This window comes from Myotis davidii, unplaced genomic scaffold (assembly GCF_000327345.1).
Source record: "Myotis davidii unplaced genomic scaffold, ASM32734v1 scaffold449, whole genome shotgun sequence".
NCBI classification, from domain to species: domain Eukaryota; kingdom Metazoa; phylum Chordata; class Mammalia; order Chiroptera; family Vespertilionidae; genus Myotis; species Myotis davidii.
In genome coordinates, this window is record NW_006383007.1 from 1,000,537 (window position 1) to 1,013,647 (window position 13,111).

The 13,111-nt window shown below is 38.2% G+C and overlaps 1 protein-coding gene across 1 annotated transcript in view; it reads left to right on the plus strand.

The window, feature by feature from the left end:
* FRAS1 (Fraser extracellular matrix complex subunit 1) overlaps nucleotides 1–13,111 on the plus strand; it is a 479,756-nt gene that overhangs the window by 427,034 nt on the left and 39,611 nt on the right. Inside the window, exons 59-63 of the mRNA XM_006778222.2 lie at nucleotides 2,891–2,927; nucleotides 5,751–5,816; nucleotides 7,360–7,565; nucleotides 10,836–10,992; nucleotides 12,731–12,931. Of these exons, the coding sequence (XP_006778285.1) occupies nucleotides 2,891–2,927; nucleotides 5,751–5,816; nucleotides 7,360–7,565; nucleotides 10,836–10,992; nucleotides 12,731–12,931 (667 nt within the window). The remainder of the gene's footprint in view (nucleotides 1–2,890; nucleotides 2,928–5,750; nucleotides 5,817–7,359; nucleotides 7,566–10,835; nucleotides 10,993–12,730; nucleotides 12,932–13,111) is intronic.

Below are 13,111 nucleotides of genomic sequence, written 5' to 3' on the forward strand. Positions count from 1 at the left end.
CCTATGATACACACTGAACAGAAGGGGGCAGACACTCAATGCTGGAGCTGCCCTCTGGTGGTCAGTGTGCTCTCACAGGGGGAATACTGCTTAGCCAGAAGCCAGGCTCACGGCTGGAGAGTGCAGCGACGGTGGTGAGAGCCTCTCTTGCCTCTGTGGCAGCACTAAGGATGTCCAACCATCCCCAGACTGCGAGAGGGCGCAGGCCAGGCTGAGGGACTCCCCAACGAGTGCACGAATTTCATCCACTGCACCTCTAGTATGATAAATGGCCTAACAGTGCTGTAAATACAGTGCTATCTGAGCAGATGGGACTGAACAGTAACTTTGTGTGGAAGAATCATAGAAGATTTCACAAAGGAGTTGATACTTAAGCTGAGCCTTCAGGTGTGATAGTAATTTACCTAATGGATAATAAAAGAAAGCTTTGTCAAATAAACAGATATAATAGGTATAATGGCATAAAGTTTTGAAAGGTGCATATTTGAAAAACAGTGAGATGCTTACTTGTGCTTTGAATCCAGTAGGAGATGAATAAAAGGAAATGAAATGGAAAGATAGGTTGGAGTCAAGTTCTAAGAGTCTTATGTTTTAGCATGAGGAATCGATAAGTAGAGGGAAGCAACAGATTCTTATCAGCACAGGAGTGTGTGATTTTTGTCTTAGGAAACTCATTGTCCTGTAGACGATGTGCAAGAATGAAGAGACAAGTATATGAACTTGTCAGTTGCCACTGAAGACCTAACCTAAGTAACATGAGGATGAAGAAGAAGGGACAGGTGCTTCTTAGGAAGAATTGATGAAACTTAGAATTGCCAGATTCTAGAGTTGGGTGGAGAAGATCAAGGCAAACCTCCCACCTCAAGCAGAAGGACCCTAATCAGCATTCCTATGGTTGACAATAAAGTCCACGATTAAACTCTTACAGTGAATGAAGAGGCACCAAAAAAGGAGCAGGCAGGCCAGCAGAGCAATCTTTAATATTTTTATGTATTTTAAATTATTTATTCACTTATGTATTTTAAAAAATCAAATGAAAAAAATGGTATACTATGAAAATTAAGTCTTCCTTCTCCTGTCTCCCAATCCTCTAGTTCCACTCCCTAGAAACAATCATTTTAACCACTTTTTTGTTTTGTGTAGCCTTTAAGAGAGAAAAGAAATATATGCATATGTCCAAAATGGTATCTTACTTTAATTTATTTTTAATATATATTTTTATTGATTTCAGAGAGGAAGAAAGAGGGAGAGATAGAAACATCAGTGAAGAGAGAGAATCATTGATCAGCTGCCGCCTGCACGCCCCCTGCTGGGAATCAAGCCCACAACCCAGGCATGTGCCCTGACCAGAAATTGAATCTTGACCTCCTGGTTCATAGGTCGACACTCAACCACTGAGCCACACCAGCCAGGCAAAAAATGGTATATTATTTTAGAGCTAGGTTTATTAAGGTTTAATTTACATGAATTAAATTCATCCTTTCTGGTATGCAGTTCTATGAGTTTTGACAAATGGACAGTATTGTGCCCACCACCACAATCAAGATGTTGAACAGCCCTGGCTGGTATGGTTCATTTGGTTGGTCATTGTCTCGTGCACACAAAGGTTTCTAGTTCAATTTCCAGTCAGGGTATATGCCCAGGTTGTGGGCTTGATCACCGTAGGGGGCGTGTAGGAGGCAGCCGATTGATGTTGTGCTCTCACATTAATGTTTTTCTCTCTCTCCCTCTCCCTCTTCATTTCTCTAAAAACTAATAAACTATTTTTTAAAATGTTGAACAGTTCTAACCCTACAAAGTTCTCGCACACCCCTGTTAGTCAACCTCTTACCCATCCTGAGTCCTGGCAACCACTGATCTATTTTCTATCCATAAAGTTATACCATTTCCAGAATGTCTAAATGCAATCCAGTAATATGAGCACCTTGAACCTGGCTCTTTCCATCAGAATACTTACTGTGTTTGAGAGCCATCCATATTGTTGCACATAAGAGTAGTTCACTCTTTCAACTGCTGAATAATCTCCATTGCATGGATGCACCACCATTTGTTTATTCACCCACCTGTTGAATGACATTTAGGCTGTTTCCAGGTTTGGCCAATTATGATCAGAGTGGCTATAACATTTGCGTATAGGTTTTTGTGTGAATATAGGTTTTCATTTCTCTGGAGTAAATACTCAGGAGTGGAGTTGTTGGATCAAATGGTCAGTGTTTAACCTTCTAAGAAACTGCCAGCTTGTTTTCCAAAGCGGTTGTAACTATTTTTTGTTACCACCAGCAGTGTGTGAGAATTCTAGTTGCTCCACATCCACACCAACATTTGGTGCTGTCAGTTTTTATGAAGTGTTTTCATTATTCCAGTAGGTGGGTAGTGAATGAGTGATGACATTGAGATATTTTCAGGTGCTTACTTGCCATCCATATATCTTCTTTGGCAAAGCATTGTAGAAAACTCCCATTTTTTAATTGGGTTGTTTATTGTATTGTTTTAGGCTCTGGGAAAGATTTGTGTTTTGCAAATATTTTATCCAAACTACTGCTTCTTTTTTTGTTCTCAACAATGTCTTTAAAAGAGAAATAGGCTTTTATTTTGAAGCAGTTCCATTTATTGATATTTCTATTACTGATCATGCTTTCAGGGTTGTATCTAAGAAATCTTTGCCTAAACCAAAGTTTCAAAGATTTTTCTCCTATGTTTTCTCCTAGTAGTTTTATAGTTTTAAGTTTTGCAATTAGACTTGTGATTCACAAAATGGTGACTTTAACCATGAACAAGATTATAACAATACTCTATATTGCACGTTACTTCAGAGTTTACAGAGTGATCTGTTAGACATTATCTCATTTGCTCATAATCCAGTGGTTTCACTTTTACTTCTGTTTTGTAGATGAGACTGACTGGGGAAGAAACATTCACCAAGCATAGTATGTGGAGGAACCAGCATACATTCTGGATCTTTTGGCTCCAAACCCATTGTCCTTATACAACACTACAGGGTTCTATTTGTGCAGTAGTAGACTCTGTGGGATTTTTTTCCTCAGTAAAGTTAAAAAAAGAAAGAAAAAGGAAATTCATTTATTCCTTTTATTCTTGAAAAGTCTTCTTATTCTTTTGCATGAAAAGATAGCCAATTTCCCTCTGATAAAGTAGAAAGTGAATGCAAAATCAGAAGTCCTAAAATTTAATGCCAGCCCCACCACTTCCTTGCTCTTTCAGCCTTAAGTTTATTGAGCCCCGTTTTGTTCATCTATAAAACATGTAAATACCCACCTTACAAGATTGTTGTGAAGAATAAATTAGATAAAATTTGTGAAAATACCTACCATAGTATCAGGCACATAGTAGATTTTATTACATGTTAACTTCTTTTCTTCCTGACACACCTATAATTTATACTTGCCAGTGGGACTCCAGTAACACATAAACTTCATTGTACTCTGATCAATACAAGATTCCACTTAGATTATTTTTATCTTTTGTTGATGGGCATTAGGATTGCAAACTTAGAAAATGAATATGTTAAATATATATATATAATTTTTCAGGAAGACTACAATAATATATATTCAGTCCTGAATTTATCCCAAAGAAAGAAATCCCCAAACCTATTTCAGTGACCCATTGTAGTGTTAAAGGTTAAATAAGTTAAGACCACACAGAGAGGAAGTGATGGATCTGTAAAACCCAGATCCACTTTATCCAAGTCCAATCTTATGCTTTTATACCCTACCATGCTCACTTTCCATACAAGTGGAGTCATTGGGTCATAGGCAGTTCCACTTTTAATTTTTTTGAAGAAACTCCTTACTGTTTTCCACAGCAGCTATACCAACCTGCATTCCCACCAACAGAGCACAAGGGTTCCCTTTTCTCCACATCCTTGCCAATACTTGTTTGTTGATTTATTGATGATAGCCATTCTGACAGGTCTGAGGTGATATCTCACTGTGGTTTTAATTTGCATTTCTTTGATGATTAGTGACATTGAGTACCTTTTCATATGTTTATTGGCTATCTGTATGTACTCTTTGGAGAAATGTCTATTCAGATCCTTTGCCCATTTTTTAATTGGATTGGTGTTTTTTGTTTGTTTGTTTTTGGTGTTGAGTTTTATAAGTTCTTTATAAATTTTGGATATCAATCCCTTATCAGATGTATCATTATTGAATATGTTCTCCCTTAACTGAGAATAGAGGGAACATACCTCAACATAATAAAGGCCATATATGACACCCACACCCACAGCCAACATCATACTCAATGGGCAGAAACCACAAATGTTTCCCTTAAGAACAGGAACAAAAGAGGGTTGTCTGTTTTCACCACTCTTTTTTTAAATATATTTTATTGATTTTTCACAGAGAGGAAGGGAGAGAGATAGGAAGTTAGAAACATCGATGAGAGAGAGACATCGATCAGCTGCCTCCTGCACACCTCCTACTGGGGATGTGCCCGCAACCCTGGTACATGCCCTTCACCGGAATCGAACCTGGGACCTTTCAGTCCGCAGGCCGATTCTCTATCCACTGAGCCAAACCGGTTTCGGCTGTTTTCACCACTCTTATTCAATATAGCCACAGAAATCAGACAAGAAGAAGAAATTAAAGGCATCCAAATTGTAAACAATGAAATAAAACTGTCATTATTTGCAGATGACATGATATTGTATATAGAGAACCCTGAATATTTCCCCCCCAAAAATACTAGAATTGATAAATGAATTCAGTAGAGTAGCAGGATACACACTAAATATTCATTAATCAGCTGCATTTTTATGCACCTATAATGAACTATCAGAAAGGGAAACTAAAGAACCTATCTCATTTACAATTGCATAAAAAATACCTAGGAATAAATTTAACTAAGGATGTAAAAGACCTGTTCTTGAAAAATTATATGACAATGAAGAAAGAAATTGAAGAAGATACGAATAGTAGAAGCATATACCATGTTCATGGATAGGAAGAATTAATATCATTATAATGCCTATACTACCCAAAGCAGTCTATAGATTCAATGCAATTCCTATCAAAATACCAATGGCATATTTCTCAGAATTAGAACAAATATTCCAAAAACTAATATGGAACTGCAAAAGATCCCAAATAACCACAGCAATCTTGAGAAAGAAGAACCAAGTTGGAGGAATCACACTACCTGATATCAAACTATACTACAAGGCCATAGTAATCAAAACAGCATGGTACTGGCATAAAAACAGGCATATAGATCAATTAATATTGAGTATAGTATGTTAATATTTAACAAAAGAACATAATATGGGCCAGAGATAATCTAATCAATACATGATGTCAGGAAAATTGGATAGATATGTGCAAAAAAATGAAATTAGACCACCTTTTACACCATATACATTAATCTAAAAGGGATTAAGGCTTAAAAGTAAGAATCAAAACCATAAAAATCCTAGAAAAAAACATAGGCAGTAAAATCTTGGACATTTTTTGTGGCAATATTTTTTCTGATATTTCTCCTGGGGCAAGGGATACCAAAGGAAAAATAAACAAATGGGACTACTATAGAGATTTTTGCACTGCAAAGGAAACCATCAACAAAGTGAAAAGACAACCACTCTAGCTTTTAACTCTCATCTTGACTTGACGCCTGTCAGGCCAGCAAGAAAAATCAATCCAAAGCATTAGATAATCTGCCTTGAGCAGAAAAGCTTTCTTGCTTGTGTTACTTTTAAATTGGCAACAAGCTTCCTTCTTGTCCTCCTGTGCTAGGTCATGTTATTGCCACCTACTCCCTAATAGCACAGACCATTATCCTGGATGACAGAGCCCTAAATGGTAATTGTTCAGAGCCTAATGCTAAAGTTGTTAATTTTCCTTTAGGTGTGGTATTCTGGGTTTTTCTCAATAATAAGTGGTAATTGTTAGGCTTAGTTCAGCTCATGGTTTTGTGTTATTTTGCTGATGCCAGCAGTTCTGAGCAGAGGGAGGTTGGAGGCAAGCAGCTTTCTGCAAGTGGACTTGCGGAATGCTGGTGTGCTCACCCTTTCTGTTTCCTCCTTTCAGGTTTGGCAGGGCACACCCAGGACCCAGCCAGGAACTAAGTGTCTATAGCTATAGGGTCAGCTTCCTGCAGCCCCAAAGACTAATGTGGCATATGACTGGAGGGACTACCTCTTTGTATTTTTTTATTAAGAAATTAATAACCTACAGTCAACAAAATGTTCTTGGAAAGAGATATGTCTTAATACAGAGGATTACCATGGGCACTGTAGGAAGCAAGGATGAAAAAATTGACCGTTTGTATAGAGAAGCCTGGAATTGGGGTCAATATAAACCATATGATAATAATCCCTACCAAAATTTGAGTGTCGCTGTATGCCAGATACTGCATTGAACACCGTGCCCGTACAATCTTGTTAAATTCAATACTCCTGATAATTCTATGAGTTAGATATTAACATTTCCAATTTACATGTTGAAGAAACCCAAGTCTCATAAAACCTAAGTAGATTGCTCTATATCATACAGCTAATAAGTAGCAGAGTTGAGATGGAAATTCAAGCCTGCTTACTCCAAAGCCTTTGCTTTTAGCCACATTTGGCTACTGTCCCTCCCTAAAGTCAAATGAGGCCTTGTGAGTTATGAGAACAGGTAACTCTCCAGCAGTGGTCACAGAGTCGGGGCCCACTGGACATTTCTGCATGTGGATGTGTTTTGTTTGGCCCAAATAGTTTCGACTTGCCTGGAATTTCTTTTTTCCTATTTTAATGGGTTGTTATTTTAAAATTTAGGAGATATGACATAAAAATCCAGATAAGAGGTCTGGCTTTGTTTAAAAATAGGAAGATCTGCCAACAAAAGACTGGAGCGGCAAGTCAACCTCCTTTAAACAAGGCCTGCTCTTCCCTCTTTACCAATGTCCCAAGTCCTCCTTGGTGTCTTCCTGGCCCCAGGACCAGTGTGAGTGGTCATTTATCAGCAGGCTTGCACTGCTGTTTGCCATATTGTAGCCTTAGAAGGGAATTGAACTTTTTGAGTACTCAAGTCTCTATCAAAATTTTTCTTATACATGGCCCATTTTTTTACTTGAATTATTTTTCTGCATTTGAGATGGTGACCATACCCTGAAGCTGGGCAAAAACAGGCGCAAAATTGACTTGTTCTATTTTATTGGAACCACATTCATAGTGGAAGCAATTCCCTGGCCCTGAGAGCAGCAATCAGGCCTTGAAATCTGCTTACCACCTGTGATTGGCCAGCCTAGGGTGGCCCTTCCTGAAGCCCTTCTGCTACGAGGCTGCTGAGAGCTGCCGAGGGCTGTGGCCACCTCCCTATATCTCCCTCTAACGATGTCTCCATCTTTCCTTCTGCTCCCCAGTGCCCAGCATGCAGTTTGCCAAGGACTTGCTCCTAGTGAAGGAGAAGGAGGGTGTTCTGCACGTGCCTATCATTCGGAGTGGAGACCTGAGCTATGAGTCGTCGGTGAGGTGCTATACTCAGAGCCAGTCGGCTAAGGTCACAGAGGACTTTGAAGAGAGAAGAAATACAGACTCTTCACGGATTACGTTTCTGAAAGGGGAGAAAGTAAGTAGATTTGTGGTGACTGAATGATGAGATTCTCTTCGTCCTTGATGCCTTTATTTGTTCACAGTGAAGTAATTTAGGTAAATTCTGAACATTTTAGGATATTTCTTACTAATTGATGATATTTTTTAGTTATATCATACATTCTATGTGGCTATCTTGGTCTCTCACTTAAAACCAAACACATATATCATTGGTTGAGATGGGAAATGTAGGTGATGAGTAATATCTTTGGAATTTATCAGAATCAAATGAACAAGGCTCCTCTTAACTTGAAACATTAGAGACGAAGAGATTCTACATGTAAAGGAGGAATAGACAATACTCTAATACCTTGGCCTCTGTCCTAGGGCAACATACATGCTAATAGAACCAATAGACTAGGACCAGATGAGAAGACATTGAGCAGATGCAAGTCAGTTGAATAGCAATGCACAGTGCATGGGAATCCCTGAAAAATGCCAATCACTAAGTATGGCTGCATCAAACTCGGGGTATGCCAAAAATATATATTGAATGAGACTCACATTTCTCCATTTTTGGATCTCAATTGCAGACGGTTGATTCAATTGTGCCCCTTGATTCAAGGCACAAGCCCTGGTGCCTACCTTATGCCCCCAGGGGATCAAGCCCAAAACTCGGTCTTGTGCCCTGACTGGGAATCAAACCAGTGACCTCCTGGTGCATAGGTCAACACTCACTGAATCACACCTGCAGGCTGTATCTCCTACTTTTTTTTTAAGAGAGAGAGTAGGAGGGAAGGGGAGAGACAGCGAGAGAAGCGCATCGATTGATTGCCTCCTGCACACACCCTGACCAGGGCCTGGGGATGGAGCCTACAACCGGGGTATGTACCCTTGACCAGAATTGAACCCAAGACCCTTAAGTCCTCGGGCTGACGCTCTATCAGCTGAGCCAAACCAGCTAGAGCTGCATCTACTACCTTTTACCCACCTGTTCTCAGCAATAGACAGTGAGGAACCATAGAAATAGCCGACAGTCAACTCCTCACACTACACCACCACTATAATGCTGCAGTGCACATCCTCATACTTATCCACTCACAGATGTAAGATGGAATTTCTTTGGATACATATATAGCAGCCAAATTGCTGTGCCGTAGGGTATGCATGTGCTTAATTTAAAAAAAAGGAATATTGTCAGAATACTTTCCAGAATCTCACCAGCAATACACAAGGATTGTTGTAACCCAACATCCTCTTCAACACTTAGCATTATTCATCTTTTGACTTTTTGCTAATCTAATATGTGTAAAGTTACACCTTGTTTTAATTTGCATTTTTCTAATTAATGGTGGTTTATACACTTGTTAACTTATTGAACTTTCACTTATTGAAATTTATTATTATTTTAATCCTCACTAGAGGATATTTTTTCCATTGATTTCTAGAGAAAGTGGGAGGGAGGAGAGGTAGACACACACACACACACACACACACCGATTGGTTGCCTCCCAACAGACCCCTACCAGGGCTGGAGAACCTGCAACCAAGGTATGTGCCCTTAACAGGGAATTGATGCTGTGACCCTTCAGTCCATGGGGCAATGGTCTAACCATTGAAATAACTGGCCAGGGCAAAAATGTATTATTTTAATCCTCTGTTCCTTATTTTGTTACATTGCTGTCTTTTTCTTACTGATCTGCTATACTTTTTTAAATATTCTAAATATTAATTCCTTACCAGTTAGACATTTTAGATATTATAGATGTACTTTCACTTTCTGTCACTTATCTATTACCTTGAACCATGATGTTCTTAGTTGAACAGAAATCTTTGATTTTGATACAATCTAATGCATCTAATTTTGGTTTTATGATTAGTCCTTTTGAAGTTTAGCATAAGAAGACCTTACCCATACCAGTTCACCCCAAATTATTTTTCTGTTCATATTTAATAACAATAAAAAAGTGATAGCTTTCTTCTTTGGGACTCTCAGTCTATTACATATTTATGATGCAGAAAAGCCTGGTTCAGTTATGTATTTTATAAGAATTTTACTGGTGGCAGGTTGAAGCATGTACTTAAAAATACACACAAATACTACAGATACAATCTTAATCTTTGAGTCTACATGTCTGTATTTGTTTTAAGTTCAAAAAAGAATTCTCTACCTATCCAAGAGACAGTTTGTCATTTAATAAAATTATAAAGAAATATAGTCTAATAGTCTAAATGTTACCCACATGACAACCTATCTATCATCATTCATAAGCACACTTGGGAATCTTCATTTTTCTTGGCTTACTAAGCAATATGTCTTTGGAACTTGTCATTCACTAGAATGTCTTCTTTTAAAGATATCCTGAAGATTCACTACTAAATTCATATTTTCTATAAAAAATTGTTATTGTAAGAAAGATGTGGTAGGGGGCAAAAAGGAACATTCTTCAGGGATTTAAAACCAGGTTAGCAAGCCACATATCATGTTCACAGGCATGCTCTCCTTTCACTTAGTGTAATTAGGAAGTATGAGAATGAAACTTCTCTACACCCACATAGTCTATGCAATATGGTAGTATAGTGGATTTTAAATGGTTCAACTAAAAATAATCCTACTTATCACATGAAGCCACCATTGAGGCTGCTCTGTTTTCCAAAATATTGTGACCTTATCTTACATATCTCAAGGACACAATTCCCAGTAGATAATGATCATTTTGAGAAACACTATTTCTTTGCATCAAACAGGGGTTTCGGTTATATTCTGAGACTCAATCAATACTCAGAAGTTTTCAGATGAGACAACATTTGGCAGCACATTTGAGAATTCTGCAGCACTTAAAGGTGTCCTTAGCCTAACAGGAAGCCTTTCTAAGCTCTTTATAAGACTATTCCATTTTTACAATGGACAAGGAACATTGTTCAGCTCTCCAGGAAGCCTAATCCATTTGTTAAACCCCAACATCAGAAATCTACCTATTATAACATGTACCAGTGTATTGATCAGCCCAGGCAAAGTGTGGAAAAGTGTGCAAATGTTCTGCACATGATCATTAGTGGGTTCTGTGTTTGATCTTCTTTTTCATAACTCATCACCAATAATTCAAATGATTTGGAATGTTCTCATACGAGGCTCCACATATGGGTAAGTCCCACATAGGCATGAACTCCTAGATAACATTCTATTTTAACTAGAATTTGTGTTGACTCTTTGATGCTACAAAGAAGAACGATCATTTTCTAGGAAAATCAAGGAAGTTATTGACATCTCAATACAAATTTGACTATCTTGTTCCCTTGACTCTAGATGAAGAACTGCACTGTCTCCATCCATGATGACTCGATGTTTGAGCCTGAGGAACAGTTCAGGGTCTTCCTCGGCCTTCCCCTTGGGAATCACTGGAGTGGAGCCAGAGTTGGAAAGAATAGCATGGCCACCATCACCATATCCAATGATGAAGATGGTAACCACTACTCTAATGTACACTTGCTGTGCATCACATTTACTAACCATGTCATTATAAGTGTCTTGAAAAATGAAAGGGCTACAAAAATGCCTACTGATGACAGTCCTGCATTATATTTATAACATATTGGCAGCAAATAATCATCGTCTACAAAGCTCCTATAAGTTTACTAGGGCTATAGGTAGTTTTAATCTCATTATTCCCTACCACACTGCCAAGAGAAAGGAATGAGTATGGTTAAAGACTAGGACAGAGACACTAAGACAGGCAGAGAATAAAACTATTTAAATCACTGCAGTTGGAGCAAAATTGGAAATACAATCAGAATGAGTTGAATCCAATGAACTGATTTAAACACTGAAATTAGAAAAGTCTGATTTCTCAGTTTTCTTCCATTAACTTGGCCTACTAACCTAAAAAAACAAATCTTAAATTCTTTGGTCAGGTTGTAGTAAAGAGTGCCCCATACACCAGGGAAAACAAAATCTGTTCCAAATTGAGACATAATTGTTCTATTAAAATTGATATTTTAATGAGTTAATGGATAATAACATTATACATAGTAATATCAATTTTATTTAATATTTATACCACTATTCATCCTCACATATATAAAATCAGGGACTAATTTGGACATTGGGTGAAATAAGAAAAGCCAGCCTGGGAGCTGAATTACTCCTTTACCCAAGGAAACTCAGGTTCTCCCCCTGCAGTGACCCACTCCCAGGCACACAGGGAAGCCAGTGGCCGAAGCTCAGAGGGGTAACAAATTCACAGTGTGTTGCAGTGACACACCTAAGTTTCAAAAACCATTCTTTTTTAAAACTCTGCTGTCTCAAATGAGGCTTATCTTCTACAATTAGAAAGAATTGACTTTCTGAGGGGGGAAATGAACACAGAGACTCTAGAAATGTCTGCAAAATTTTATATGTGAAAAATGGTATACAACTTGTAATTGCTCTGAATTGTTTATCTTATTCTCTCTACCACTACCACTTTGCCCTTCCCCATAAGAACATATCGTAAAAAGGCATAATTTGATATTTTTCTAAAAATTGTCACTAGATCATTAACCGTACCCTAGCAATAACAATAATACTTTAAACCAGAATGTGTTCAGAAGTCTTCCGTTCCTGAATTATCGTTGCAGTCAGTCACTGAAACCACCCATTCTTAACTGAATAACCTGTGAGAAGTTAGGAAAAGCTGAGGGTCGGGGGAGGGGAGAGCTCCCGGAAGGAGGATTCAAAGGACCAGAGATGAGAGATGCATTTGGTAAAATTAAGTTACATATAAATGAGGTAAATTATTAACCTTAGAAATTCATGTATCATCAATGAAAAGGAGTTGATTCATGCAATCAGTTGATACAAATTTATCAGTTGCTTACTGTGGCTCAGTACCTTGATAAAGCATGCACATTTTAAAACATTCTGAGTTGTAATGCCTTGGTGGAAACTTGGACATCGTGCTTCTAAAGTCCTTAAAAATATTTCCCTCACTATCCTGTTTTTAATAAGAAATGAATAAGACATGACTTCTATAAAATCAGAAATGAATTTCTTTTTCCCAAGCGTTGCTTAAATACTGATTGATTTTCATAACAGTAAGGCATTTTGTCTTTGTGCTGTTAACTGTGAAAAATCCTTCTTATCATTAGCAGGCATTTCCATGGGAGTCGGAATCTTTCCTGCTTTTCTAACTTGCTCTTGTTTCCCTGACCATGTTTCTTCAGCCCCCACCATTGAGTTTGAAGAAGCTGCGTACCAAGTCCGGGAACCCTCGGGACCTGACGCCACGGCCATTCTGAACATCAAGGTGATCCGCAAAGGGGATCAGAACAGGACGTCCAAGATCCGCTGTAGCACGCGGGACGGGTCTGCCCAGTCTGGTGTGGATTACTACCCGAAGAGCCGAGTCTTGAAGTTCAGTCCCGGTAACTGAATGCTAATCCCCACATGTGGGTTTTACTGAGTAGAGAACCTAATATCTAATATTTAAGGAAAGGAATGAGCAGAAAAATAAAAGAGGAAAACTCCAATAACATAAAGTATTTTTTAAGCACACACTTGAGATGGAAGGAGTCTTTATAATTTTTAGTTAGTAAAAATGGCAT